General features: G+C 40.4%; 1 protein-coding gene across 2 annotated transcripts in view; it reads right to left on the bottom strand.

Moving 5' to 3' along the window:
- otofa (otoferlin a) overlaps positions 1-14,836 on the bottom strand; it is a 238,015-nt gene that overhangs the window by 20,695 nt on the left and 202,484 nt on the right. For both annotated transcript variants that reach the window (XM_060917975.1, XM_060917976.1), the window contains exons 29-41: positions 13,503-13,665; positions 11,046-11,116; positions 10,795-10,824; positions 10,477-10,614; positions 10,311-10,386; positions 9,404-9,540; positions 9,113-9,250; positions 8,875-9,012; positions 8,635-8,762; positions 4,669-4,839; positions 4,418-4,578; positions 2,756-2,898; positions 2,384-2,472 (exon numbers count right to left, since the gene is read on the bottom strand). In XM_060917975.1, the coding sequence (XP_060773958.1) occupies positions 2,384-2,472; positions 2,756-2,898; positions 4,418-4,578; positions 4,669-4,839; positions 8,635-8,762; positions 8,875-9,012; positions 9,113-9,250; positions 9,404-9,540; positions 10,311-10,386; positions 10,477-10,614; positions 10,795-10,824; positions 11,046-11,116; positions 13,503-13,665 (1,583 nt within the window). The remainder of the gene's footprint in view (positions 1-2,383; positions 2,473-2,755; positions 2,899-4,417; positions 4,579-4,668; positions 4,840-8,634; positions 8,763-8,874; positions 9,013-9,112; positions 9,251-9,403; positions 9,541-10,310; positions 10,387-10,476; positions 10,615-10,794; positions 10,825-11,045; positions 11,117-13,502; positions 13,666-14,836) is intronic.

The raw sequence follows: 14,836 nt of genomic DNA, 5'->3' as shown, positions 1-14,836 counted from the left end.
AAATATTTCAACAATGTTACACAAAGATCAATCCATAAAATCACTCTCCATCCAGCATCCAGTCACTAAAAGAGGTCGTTGTTGAAGAATGGAAAAAGATTGATGTTGCAAAATGTCGCCAACTTGTTCATTCCATGCCTAGAAGACTTGGCGCTGTCATTAAAAATCATGGAGGCCATACAAAGTACTAGATGTAGTAGTTTTTGTTGTGGGGTGTACTCATTTTTGCACCACCCTAATTTGAGTAAGACTGAAAAATGTGTAATCTAAGTTTATATTATTAACCTTACTTTCACGTTATAAGTTAAACAGATGTTATATTAAACTTTGTCTTGTCAACATTTTGGAAATTAATTCTGTTCATTGAGATATTGTTTAAAATGTTACTTTTCAAAGGGGGTGCACTCATTTACGCTCAGCACTGTATATACTGCCAATCTAATTTTTTTTTTTTTTTTCTGGCCGAGGACACTGCCATTCCCGACAGCCTGTCTCTCTTCCAACTGTCTCAAAAGGACACTGATAAGCACTGACACTGTAGATTTTTTTTAATTGAAAAATGTTTTTGAAAAGCAATTAGGCAGTTTATATTTTTGTATCATTTTTTTTGTTTTATGAACAAGGATGTGCAAAGAGACTTGTGCACAAAGAAATGGAAATACATTTCCCTTTCATTTTCATCACCAGCTTGCATGTTTGTAAACGGTTGTTTGATACCATGAAACCATGATATTTTTATACTAGGTTATCATACACAGTCAAAAAAGTAAGATAATCAATATCATAAATAAATACCATTATGTGTGTACGTAAATATAACCTGAAATCAGAAAAGGTCAGGTATGGAAAATGCAAATTAAAAAAAGAAGGCAGTGATTTCTAAATTTGCTTTGACTTGTATTACATTGCAGACAGAATGAACCCAAGATATTTCATGTGTTGTCTGGTCAACGTCATATCGTTTGTTAATATACATCCATTCCTGTGTTTCAGTCCTGCAACACATTCCAAAAAATGTTGAGACGGGGGTCATTTATGGCTAGTAATGAACTAAAACAATTAAATAATGATGTGATTTGAAACAGGTTCTATCAACAGGTGATTGTAACCATGATTTGGTCCAAAATCAGTATCCAGGAAAGGCCGAGTGTTTGAGGAGTGAAGATGGGCCGAGGATCTCCAGTTTGTCAACAAATGCGTGAGAAAATTATTGAAATGTTTAAAAATAATGTTCCTCAAAGAAAGAGAGGAAGGAATTTGGATTTTTCCATCCTCTACGGTGCATATCATCATTAAGTGATTCAAGGAACCTGGAGGGATTTCGGTGTGTAAAGGGCAAGGGCTCAAGCCTAGTCTGAACCCCTGTGATCTCCAATCCCTCAGACAGCACTGCATCAAAAACCATCATTCATCTATAGCTGATAGAACCACATGGGCTCAGGATTACTTCAGCAAACCTTTGTCGAGTACTACACTACAGAGTTACATCCACAACGCCAGTTACAACTTTACTGTACAAAAAGGAAGCCTGATTTTAACTGTGCCCAGAAGTGCCATAGATTTCTGTGGGCTCAGAGGTGTCTGGGATGGACAATCACACAGTGGAAACATGTATTGTGGTCAGAGGAATTAGTATTCCATGTCTTTCTTGTAAAAAAAAAAAAAAACAGTGCGTGCTCTGGACCCAAGAAAAATTAACCATCTAAACATTTACCAGTACCAAGTCTAAAAGCCAGAGTGTATCATGGTATGGGGTTGGGTCAGTGCCCTTGGCAAAGGTAACTTGCACTTCTGTGATGGAGCATTGATGCAGAAAAGTACACTGAGACTTTGGAGCAACATTTACTGCCTTCAAGGAAAAAAAAAACACCATTCTGCACACATTACAAAGGCGTGGCTGTGGAAGAGGAGGGTGTCTGTCCTCTCTGTCTCTGATAGAGAATGTGTTGCAAATATTGAAATGCAAGATAATAACAATGACAACTCTATACTGTTGCACACATTAAGACCTGTTTGCAGGAGGAATGGGCCAAAGTAACGCCTGAAATGCTCAATCACTAGGTGTCTTCAGTCCCTAAACATCATTTAAGTGTTGCGAGAAAAAATGGCAACATTATAAAGTGGTAAATGCTTTACCATCCCAACATTTTTTGTGTTGCAAGACTCAAAATTGAAATGTGTTTATTTGGAAAAAAAAATCACGAGGTAAAACAAATAATGTGATGTCATATTGTTTTGAGTGCGATACAGGTCAAAGATTATTTACAAATCATTGCTTTCAATTTTAATGTCAACAAACCATCCTAACTTTGTCTGATTTGCGGTTGTATGTAAACACCAAAGAAAGATGCCAACTCCCAAAAAAATTTTAAAAAGTACACACTTCTTTGGTTTTCGTGGTGATATGTCTATGGCTGGCCCTGGTGCAGACGCATCCATTGGGAACATGTCGACCCACATCTCAATTTTCCCCTGCAAGGATTATAAAATCCAAACAAGAACAGGATGGATTACTTGTCACTGTGACACATTTCTTAACAGTTACAGAGAAACTGATATTGAATTTACTTGGCATGATTTAAATTTCATTTAGTGCTGTCTTTGATTAACTTATTTATCTTAAAAAATTTAATACTGCTAACATCTGGAAAAAATTGTAGTATGCTGAGTTGGCCTTCAGTAATAAAATGTGAAGTGTTCAAAGCGTTAACAACCAGGATTCCTCTGGAACATAAACAGAGTGAGATTATTGTACCTGCTCTATGCCTGGTTTCTCTGGGTTGAGAAGAGGCCTGGTCTCTACATGCTCAGGGACGAGTCTGCAGCCTACTTGAGGCATTTCCTCCCAGTGGTTCAGTGCAATAAGTGCCAAGTGTTCATCTGTCGGCTTCTTCAGACCTACACGTACGCACACACACACGCACCAGCTATAACGTCATGACCACTGACTGCTGAAAAAGTTAATGCAGACACCTTTCTGTTTCAGCCAGCATTAACTTTTTCAGCAGTTTGTGCTACAGTAGCTCTTCTGTGGGATTGGACCATATGGGTGAGCCTTTGTGCCCCATGCAAATCAATGAGCCTTCGACACCCATGACCCTCTTGCCAGTTCACTGGTTGTCCTTCCTTGGACCACTTTTGGTAGGTACTAACCACTGCATACTGGAAAAATCCCACAAGATTTGTCATTTTGGAGATGCTCAGACCCAGTCATCTCACCATCACAATTTGGCCTTTGTCAAAGTCACTCAGATCCTTATGCTTGCCCATTTTTCCTGCTTCCAACACATCAACTTCAAGAACTGACCATTCTCCATCCATCCATTATCTATAGCTGCTTATCCTGTACAGGGTCGCAGGCAAGCTGAAGCCTATCCCAGCTGACTACGGGCGAAAGGCGGGGTACACCCTGGACAAGTCGCCAGGTCATCACAGGGCTGATACATAGACACAGACAACCATTCACACTCACATTCACACCTACGGTCAATTTAGAGTCACCAGTTAACCTAACCTGCATGTCTTTGGACTGTGGGGGAAACCGGAGCACCTGGAGGAAACCCACACAGACATCGGGAGAACATCCAAACTCCGCACAGAAAGGCCCCCATCGGCCGCTGGGCTTGAACCCAGGACCTTCTTGCTGTGAGGTGACAGTGCTAACCACTACACCACCGTGCTGCCCCCTGACTGTTCTCTTATTGCCTAATATATCCCACCCCTTGAAGGTACCACTGTAATGAGATCATCAGTGTTATTCACTTCACCTGTCTGTGTTTTTAATTTTATGGCTGATATATATTCTATCCACATTCACTGGATATGAGCAATCATGTGCTCTGATTGGCTACTCTACTACTAGGATATCAGCTCATATACCATGAGTAGAGAAAAACAAAATGGTGAAGCATGTTGCTAAAGCAACCGAGGACGAAATAAAAACTCTACTTGAAAACAAAACCCAAAAAAATACAAAAAAAAGCAACAAAATATGGAATAAAAGTATTTGATGGTAAGAACGTACCTTTTATTTTTCAATAATTTTTATTACAGCATTTCACAAATTGGTTCTGTCATTTCACCGGTTTGTTTACATTCTAAGTGGAAATGATTTTGTTGGATGCTCTGTATAAAGTATTTATTTATTTATTGAATTAGCAAAAATTAAAAATAAAATTGCTCCGTTTTTCAAAATCCCGTGAATGTGTTTAGAATAAAACAATTATTCCACTCAATCTCATCGTGCATGGATTATAGCGCTATCAGCTCATGTATGACTCGATGTCATATACACACACACTCACACACACACACACTCACTGTCCTTTATAAATCCAACCCTTCACAGGTATTAGACATCACAAAGAAATAGATGAAAACTGCTGCAGTATTGCTGAAAAATTATTTAATGACTCACCATTTTCATCCTCAATTTCTGTTGGCCCCAAAAAGACACGGTTTGCAACCTTGACCTTTCCACCTGGGTCATAATGTGGCCCATCCAACTTGCCCTCCTTACACAATTTAGTGAGTATCTGGGAGGGTTTCTGAGGATCTCGCCACAAGTTGTAGCCATGGCTGTGTGCATAAAACAAATCAAAACATGAATGCTGAGAGCTCACAAAGCATGAAATGCACTCTGTATGTAACTGATCAACTGATGCTTACAGAGAGTAGGTGGATGCGATGCCACAGGTGGCTCTGTATTTACTGTAGAAACGGTTCTCCAGATCAATCTTGGTCTCTCCAATCAGGTCATCAATGCCAACTAAATCCCAGTCAAATATCGACACCGTCAGCATCGACTCCATTGGAAATCTGGCCTCGATGTCAAAAGATCTTAGAAAGAGTAAATTATTTTCTTGAATAAAGAAATACAGTTGACATACAGTGTCTTGAAAAAATATTCATCCCCCTTGGAGGATGAAACAGAAATGTGGAATGTGCATAGGTATTCAACCCCCAAATCAATGCTTTGTAGAGCCACCTTTTGCTGCAATTACAGCAATCTTCAAGTTATGCCACAGATTCTCAAGTGGATTGAGGTCTGGGCTTTGATTAGGCCATTCCAAAACATTTAAAATGTTTCTTTTAAACCACTCCAGTGTAGCTTTAGCAGTATGTTTAGGGTCATTGCCTTGCTGGAACGTAAACCTTTGTCCCAGTCTCAAACCTCTGGCTGACTCAAACAGGTTTTCCTCCAGAATTGCCCTGTATTTAGTGCCATCCATCTTTCCTTCAGTCCTTGACCAGCTTTCCTGCCCCTGCAGACGAAAAACATCCCCACAGCATGATGCTGCCACCACCATGCTTCACTGGAGGAATGGTGTTCTCAGGGTGTTGGGTTTGCGCCACACATGGCATTTCCCATGAGCGCCAAAAAGATCAATGTTAGTCTCATTTGACCAGAGAATCTTCTTCCATGTGTTTGAGGAATCTGCCACATGCTGTTAGGCAAACTTCAAATGTGTTTTCTTAAGCAATGGCTTTTTTTTCTGGCCACTCTTCCATAAAGCCCCGTCCTGTGGAGTGTATGGCTTAAAGTGGTCCTATGGACAGATACTCCCATCTCCACTGTGGATCTTTGGTGTCTTTGTTGCATCTCTGATTAATGCCCTCCTTACCCAGTCTGAGTTTTGGTGGGCGGGGCCTTCTCTTGTCAGGTTTGTAGTGGTGCCATATTCTTTCCATTTTGCTATAATGGATTTAATGGAGCTCTGTGGGATATTCAAAGTTTGGGATATTTTTTATAACCCAACCCTGATCTATACTTCTCCACAACTTTTGTCTCTGACCTGTTTGGAGGCTCCTAGGTTTTCATGTTGCTTGCTTAGTAGTGTTGCAGAGTCAGGGTCTTCTTCTTCTTCGGAGTTTTACGGCAGCCGGCATCCAAATAGTTGCATTGCTGCCATCTACAGGATTGATGCCTAATTAAGGCCCAATTACACTATATCCTACTATACAGACCAGTATCCAATAAAAACTTTAAGAAAAATCGTCTTCCCTTTCCACTTGATCCTATTTCTAAAATGCTTTTCAAAGTCACCTCTTCCAAACCAAGTCCACGCAACTGTGCGAGCAGTTCCTGTCTTTGACTGTCATAATTTCTGCAAAAAGAGTATGACATGATGAACTGTCTCCGGTTCCTGACAAGAACACAGACCATTCTGATGTTTTCCCAATAAAAACAAAGTGCTATTTAAAAATGTATGCCCAATTCTCAACCTTGCAAAAATAACTTCCTCCTTACGATTACTCCCTCTTTTACAACCGAGTCAGTTACTCTACTAGAAATTGAGAACAGATGCCTACCCTTTGTTTCTTGTTGCCAACTCTGTTGCCATTTTAAAATTGTTTCTTGCCACACAATACTTTTGCCCTCTGATTTTGATAACTTTATATTTACATCTATGGACTCTCTTTGACAAGCTTTCTTAGCTATCCACTTTTTCATTAGATGTGACACCTACATGAGCTGGGACCCATATAAACGACACCTTACTATCCCTCTTCTTTTCACCTCACTAATTATCAGTAAAATCTCATAAATGAGATCCTGTCTGCTTTTTGACAAACCTTTTCCAATGCAGCTAATAGCTGACACAGAGTCACTACATATCAGTACTTTCTGACTCTGTATCTGTTCAACCCACTGTATTGCCATTAGGATTGCATAGAGCTCCACAGTAAATACACTTAAATCTGAGGTTCTTTTAAAAGCTTGAAAATTAAAACTCTGAACAAAAAAGGCTGACCCTGTAGCTCCTGTTTCTTGATCTTTTGACCCATCAGTAAAAATTAATATATGGTTCTTATATCTTTCTCTTACATGACACTGAAATTCAAATGCCAAGTCTACCTCAGGATTTTCCATCTTAATTTCAAGCAACTTCAAGGCAGTCTCTGGAACCTCCAATTGCCATACAGGAATTAAAGGCCACATTACTACTGAACAAAAGCTCTTATTAAGAATGTTCAATTCCTGTGCTACGATTTCTCCAGACCACCCAAAACTTGAGAGTCTTGCCACCTCCCTCTCCCATGATGGTTCAATTACACATTTTACAGGGTGATCACATCTCTGACCCATCAAATTGACCCAATAGTTAGCTTGAAGCTGCCTTCTTCTTAAACCAAGTGGCATTTCACCTGTTTCCACTTGTAGCGAGCACACTGGAGAAGATCGTACAGCTCCCGTGCATATTCTCAATGCCTTAGCTTGAACTACATCTAATCCAGCTAAAATAGATTTGGCTGCAGAACCATACACTAAACACCCATAGTCAATTCTTGACCTCTCATCTCATCTCATTATCTCTAGCCGCTTTATCCTGTTCTACAGGGTCGCAGGCAAGCTGGAGCCCATCCCAGCTGACTACGGGTGAAAGGCGGGGTACACCCTGGACAAGTTGCCAGGTCATCACAGGGCTAACACATAGACACAGACAACCATTCACACTCACATTCACACCTACGCTCAATTTAGAGTCACCAGTTAACCTAACCTGCATGTCTTTGGACTGTGGGGGAAACCGGAGCACCCGGAGGAAACCCACGCGGACACGGGGAGAACATGCAAACTCCACACAGAAAGGCCCTCGCTGGGCACAGGGCTCGAACCCGGACCTTCTTGCTGTGAGGCGACAGCGCTAACCACTACACCACCGTGCCGCCCTCAATTCTTGACCTAATTAAATAAACATAAATCTGCTTCAAGGATGCTACATCTGCTCCCCATTCTGTTCCAGCAAGACATCTCATCAAGTTCATGACTCTTTTACTTTTGTCTATTATTTTTGAAATATGATCTCTCCAGGTAAGTCTTACATCAAAAATAACACCAAGAAATTTGAAACTCTTAACCCTTTCCAATGGTCTACCATACAGCTGTACAGAGTCAGGGTCCTTTCAGAACAGGTTGATTTATACAGACATCATGTGTCAGATCATGTGACACTTTGACTGCACACAGGTGGATCTTAATCAACTAATTATGTGACTTATGAAGGGAATTGGTTGGACCAGCTCTTATTTAGGGGTTTCATATGAAAGGGGGTGAATACCTATGCACACTCCAGATTTCTGTTTTTTCATCTTACTGTTTGTGTCACAATAAAAAAATAATAATAAAAAAATTCACCTTTAAATTGTAGGCATGTTGTGTAAATCAAATGGTGCTAACCCTCCAAAAATCTGTTTTAATTCCAGCTTGTAATGTGACAAAACAGGACAAACACCAAGGGGGATGAATACTTATGCAAGACACTGTAAATTGAACTACAGGACATAACTATATCACTATTTTATGATTTTATTTACATTTCTTTGGTTCACGAGGGGTTCTGCTTGGATTGTGTTCTGAAAGGGAAACCTTTTGTTGTTCGGTTTTACATAAGACTTGTCTTAGTTCTCCTTGAAAGAAAAACCAAAGAACTGTTTCGAGCATACTATTGCTGTTATTTTTCCTGTGGAGAATATCAGGAAGTCTATATTAGGATTAAACCACTGTTACAAATTGAATATTATGATTACTAATCTTACGATCATTGCTCCAGTATGTATCGCTACAGCTGCTCGTTTCTTGTTTTCATTTAAACTTTATTCCATATTGAAGGTTCACACTTTCATACTCACTTCCCGTAAACAGGGTTGAGCTGCTTAGAGATGTAATTCTCCGTGTCCCTGATCTCTGTTTTTCCCAGCTTGATGACAATATAGGGATCAGCTTTCCCATTAAGGTCAGTAGGGTGAAGGTTTGTTGCCTAGAAAGGAAGATTTTCACAGTTCAGTAATGATGGAGCTCAGTAGTGTAGAAAGATTGAGTTAAGTGTTGGTTTAACACTCAGGGAACTAGGATCTTGAGAAATTGCTTACCTTAACAATGTAAATCCTCACTAAGACATTGATGGGATCATTGGATGGTATATTCTGAAACATGCCCATATTGGGATCAAATCCAGGCTCTTTGGTGATTTCTTCTGAAAGGGGCAGCTTGTACACACACAGTGAGCCCTAGGTCAAAGGTCACAGAACAAGGTTAACAATACACAACAGTGCATTTTATCAGAATCAGAATATCTTAGTTGGCCCTTCTTTTAATAACTGATTATACTTTGAATCGGCCCATGATCCGGTCGTCATCCATCCCACTGTTGTCATCATCATCTCCAACCTTTCCTTTATACAGGTTGAAGCTGTGAAGCCAGTCCTCAAAGTTATCAAATTCAGTCTCCAGCTCCTTATTGAACACCTAAATATGAATGATATTTAATTCATTTAGAACCGGGATGTATTTTAAAAAGTACATATAAGTATAAACTTAAAAAATATTGTATATATTAATACTTAATACTTAATGTAATAAAGTTATACACTTTTGCAGACAGTATGAAAAGATACTGACCATAAGCTCTTCCACTTTGCGTTTGTCAGCTTTTTTCTCCAATACTTCACTGTTCTGATTCTTCTTCTTGTCCTTCTTGGCTTTATTTTTCTCTTTTGTCTTGGTGCCTTTCACATGAGATTGATCAACTCTGATTTCTGAGGTTAGGATTGAGCAATGAGAGGAGCAGATGGGAGCGGAAGAGGATGGACAGCATGGGAGATGTTACATTTTTTCCAAGCCAAGAGAGGTAAAATATAGACCGTGAAATCAAAATAATGAAAAATGCATTTTTTAAAAAATCATTAATATGCATCTTCCCAGAGTATAATCAAATGTTTATTTTTAGAGGATTTTAATTGAAGTTTTCCTGGGGTTAACTTTCATGGCTGGGAATAAGGATGTGAACACTGCGACATACTGTACCTCAAGAATGTGATGGCAACAAACAACAAATATGTAAGGGATAATATACAGTGAGCAGGTCGTTATTGTGAAATAAAGTCTGACAGGGTGATGCAGGACCTCGGTGTGATGCGGGACCTCGGTGTGATGTGGAGGAGTCTTGAATCATCCTGAAAGGGTTTATTTTGCAATAATGACCAGCTCACTGTACATTATCCCACTTATTACATGGCCACTTACTAAAGAAATCAATAACCTGAACCAAAATATGGATTTAACAATGATTTTATTGCTTCCACTAATGACGTGGTCCATAGCAGTGGTCTTTTATACATAGCAGCAGTCTGTTAGACAGAAATATCAGACCATAGAATGCCATAAATGACCAATCAGAATGGAGTATTTATGAAAGCCATGTAATAAAGGATGGGTAAAAGTAATGGTGTAGGGAATGATGCAATAAACGTGGACTTTGGTACAATTTACAGTACCATGTACATGTTAACTTAGGTATTGTGTTTACCAGCCACTTCTGCAGCAATCTCCATGTCCTCTCGCTCTTCTGCCTCGGCCAAGGCTGCTTCTTGAGCACGCAGTTTCTGCATCAAGAAAAAGACATGCCATTAGAAACAGTTTTCATTTTAGCCTGAGGGGAAGAACACCTATACTGAGGAAAGACAGTCTCTCACCTCCATCATTGTCTCTATCGAGAGAAAATACTTTGACCACCAGTCCAATATGCTCTCATCTTGTTCCTCTTCCTCTGCCTCCTCTCCCTTCTTTTTTTTCTTCTTCTTCTTCTTCTCTTTCTCCTTTTCATCCTCATTCTATGAGAGTGAAACAAGGTTTTGCTGCTACACGTAAAGCACTTAAAACCCAATGTTTTGGTTTTTTTTTTTACTGACTGTAAATTGCTATTTATTATATGGTTACTTTATGAGGAAGAAATGTTGATAAGCTGTTACCCATTTCACATAAAGCTTTTGAAGCCAAATACCGTGACTTACCGAATCAATTTTAACAACAGCATCAGAGGTCTACAGAGAGGGGGCCACATGAAACAAACATCAAATCACAACTTCTAAACAAGACAAACAATTACACACCAGCATAACAATGAAATCAACACATAGGGTTACAAATAATGTATCTAGCACTAACCTGGATATGCAAACATACTCATGGAGTAGACATAAAAGACTGTGTCATGTTATAGTTACTTTAAGTGGATTTTAAAAGGCATCATGGAAAAACTCACAGCATCCAGTTTGACCACAGTATCAATCTTCTTAACATTGGCCTCAGGGTTCATGTTGATGATGATGTCACCTGAGGAGTGAGAGAAGGGGCGGGAGCAGGGGTGGGAACGGGACATCCCATTGGTAAGAGCCTTGAAACCATTGGCCAGCCTTGCTGAAGTGGGCAGGGTCATGGGTACATGAGCAGTCAAAAGCCAAATATGAGTAGAGAGGACAGGACAGTGCCACCAGTATGGTCCAGAAATGGGAAACAGTGGAGAGAAAAGTGAAGAATGGGAATTAGTTGGGAAAAGGAAAAAGAAATTCTTCAAACTTGAAGGCACTCTTAAAGGATACATCCCAGCGAACAATTTTAGGTTAGACAAATGTTTTTGAAATGTTATAAGGAGCTTTTAGTTCTCCAAACGTCCAATTTCTCTAGATGTTTGAGAACATTTTATGTAATAGCACTGTCGCCTCACAGCAAGAAGGTTCTGAGTCCGAGCCCAGCAGTCGACAGAGGCCTTTCTGTGTGGAGTTTGCATGTTCTCCCCGTGTCTGCGTGGGTTTCCTCCAGGTGCTCCGGTTTCCCCCACAGTCCAAAGATATGCGGTTTGGTTAGCATGGGGCAGCCATGTCTTGTCTTTTCAATATAGACTACCTGCAGCATTTCTATTTGCAGGAACTTCAATACTAATGTTTCGATAATGCTAGTTTTTGTATAACTGGAACATCTGTGTAAAGAAGGGAGAACATAGCCTGCACAAAGGATTTGTTGTTGATGGTGGTGATGAGGATGCGCAGTCCTCATCCGCACTGCTTCGCTCCCCGCTGGGGATCCAGGTGGCAAGCAAGGGAGCAGGGCGACCAGAGCCGATGGGAGGCTGCACCTCCAATGATGGTTCCCAGGAGGATGGGGGTATGTGTTTGTGTTGGCCACAGTAATTGCCAGAGCATTTGGACTGCCTGGCTGTTAGTCTGCGTTCACCATTCAACCAGTGACTCCAGGAATCAACCCCTTGCAGCCGTTGAGGTTGCAGGACTCCAAACTTGGAAGGGTCTGTGTAAACAAACTATTATTAAAGTGCATGTTTTACAAACTAAGGTGTCACGGTGGTGTAGTGGTGAGCACTGTCGCCTCACAGCAAGAAGGTTCTGGGTTTGAGCCCAGTGGCTGATGGGGGCCTTCCTGTGTGGAGTTTGCATGTTCTCCCTGTGTCTGTTGCCCCTTTTCCACCAAAGCAGTTCCAGGGCTGGTTCGGGGCCAGTGCTTAGTTTGGAACTGGGTTTTCTGTTTCCACTGACAAGGAACTGGCTCTGGGGCCAGAAAAACCGGTTCCAGGCTAGCAACAACTCTCTGCTGGGCCAGAGGAAAGAACCGCTTATGTCAGCGGAGGAGGTGGAGTTGTTAAGACCAACAACAATAACAAGACCGCGAAAGATCACCATTTTTAAGTGGTGAGAAGCAGCAGCTGTACAAACGCGAAGTCATTTATTATTATTATTATTATTATTGTTGTTGTTGTTGTTGCTGCTTCTTCCATGTTGTTTTTGCTTCAATATTCGCGCCAAGGTTTAAGCAAACGTAGCGACATAACTGACATATACAGCGACGTAATGACGTATACAGCGACGTAATGACGTGGCACCGCGAGCTATGGAAAAGCAAACTGGTTCTCAGCTGGCTCGCAAGTTGAACGAGTTGTGAACCAGCACCAGCAGTGGCCCCGAACCAGCCCTGGAACTGATTTGGTGGAAAAGGGGTATGTGTGGGTTTCCTCCATGTGCTCTGATTTCCCCCACAGTCCAAAGACATGCAGATTAGGCTAACTGGTAGCTCTAAATTGACCGTAGGTGTGAATGTGTGAATGGTTGTGTGTCTCTATGTGTCAGCTCTGTGACAATCTGGTGACTTGTCCAGGGTGTACCCTGCCTCTCACCCATAGTCAGCAGGGATAGGATCCAGTGTGCCCGTGACCCTGCAGAGGATAAGCAGCTACAGATAATGAATGGATGTTTTATAAACTCCATTGCTGAACCTTTATATGTAACCTGGAAAGTCACATTTCAAGTGCATTAGCATCTAGAGGGGGGACGCCATGGCCTAATGGTTAGAGAAGCAGCTTTGGGACCAAAAGGTCACTGGTTTGATTCCCTGGAGCAGCAGGGCTGGCTGAAGTGCCCTTGAGCAAGGCACCTAATCCCCAACTGCTCTGGCAAGAGTAGTGGTGCACTTTGTGTCTGATTAGCCAAAGAAAAGATGATGTGATCATCAGTTCGGGTGGTGCCCGAATTAAACGAAAAACAATAGCATCCTTCTGGCTGTTCATGCCTCTTAGTGTATTTCCCTTTGGTAGTTTGGTGGAGAAGTTAATAAGAAAATTCTGAAGAGCAAGACAGATTTGTAGAGAAACTCAAATTTCAGAGAAAGATTAAAAGCATTACCAAATGTTCTTAGTCACATTTTAGGCTAGTACCTGTATTGGCCCAGTTGTTGGCCCTCTTATCTGACGGTGTGTAGATGAACTTGCGGAGGCTGGAGACAGCATGTGAGCCCACTAAGGTGTAACGTCCAAACGCTCTGCAATCCACCACTCGAATATTCAGAGGAGGATGGAGAAACTCATTTTCTGGTAGATCCTGCAATAACAAATTTGGTGACATCATTACTAACCAAAGAAGCATGTACAGTAAAAGTAACAAACATCCCAGATTAATTAATGTATTTTGCAGGTTCTTAGATGGCCTTTAATGTTATAAAAATACATTCCTGGGGTGTTTAAACAAATTACAGTGCCATTTCTTTCTTACTGATATTACAGAGAAGGAAAGCTAGAAATTTCCTTATGAAGTAAGCTACCATGTAGATGTGGTCATGTGATGTCACCAGGTTATTTGTTTCATTACAGGCAGCTACTGGATGATTGATGATTAGCATTAGTTTGAATGTCAACTGAATGACAATGAAATGCAAATATTTAAGTGGAGCTACAAAGCAAAATAAAAAAAAAGAAATATATATTCTCAACCAAAAAGAGTGAAACTACCAAAGATACCAAATACGTGTTTAAAAGAGAGAGAAAAAAACAAAAACACAACGCTTCACCTCCTGTGTTGGCTTAGGTGAGAGCCTACATTTTCCTCTTCTTTGTGTGTGTGTGTTGAAATTATATCTTTAAAATGTAACCATTTTTTGGCTGGTGTGTTTTTATAGGCCTACTGTATATAGTGCAACTGTTTTTCTATTTCTTTTTCATTTCTGTCAAGTTTCATATGCTTTCAAATGAGTACTAATTTATAAATCAGTATACGAATAGCCATTTAAAATTTATTGTATTAAAAAAGTATGAATGTGGCCTCAATTTTCAATAATGATTTTGAAACACTAACAGGCCTATGCTGTTATTTTGTGGTGCAAGTTTAAGGTAATGGAGTGGGTCATACATCACTACAGTAGCGAGGGCCCCGTCATCTATGGAAGGCACTATTGGTGATTCAACAATTCAAACTGTAGCTGCAATGTTTTACAAAACATTCTCGAAGTACCTCGCAAATCTGACAGAACATTTGTAGCAATGAATATTCCTCGAAGCATAACGATATACAGTACCATGCAAAAGTCTTAGGCACACTATTTTTTTTTCATACAAACTTTGTTATAGGTTGATAATGACTTCTACATTATCAAGTCAAAACATTACAAAAACATTTTAGAGTTCCAAACGTTGGGCTTATTTTCCAGCACAAAATTAAATGTTACAGAAAAATTTTTTTGCAATATGTCTGAGCAGGGGGCGGCACGGTGGTGTAG

Source organism: Neoarius graeffei, chromosome 3 (assembly GCF_027579695.1).
Source record: "Neoarius graeffei isolate fNeoGra1 chromosome 3, fNeoGra1.pri, whole genome shotgun sequence".
NCBI lineage: Eukaryota > Metazoa > Chordata > Actinopteri > Siluriformes > Ariidae > Neoarius > Neoarius graeffei.
Note: the sequence above shows the minus strand (reverse complement) of the source record. Positions and strands in the feature narration are given on the sequence as shown.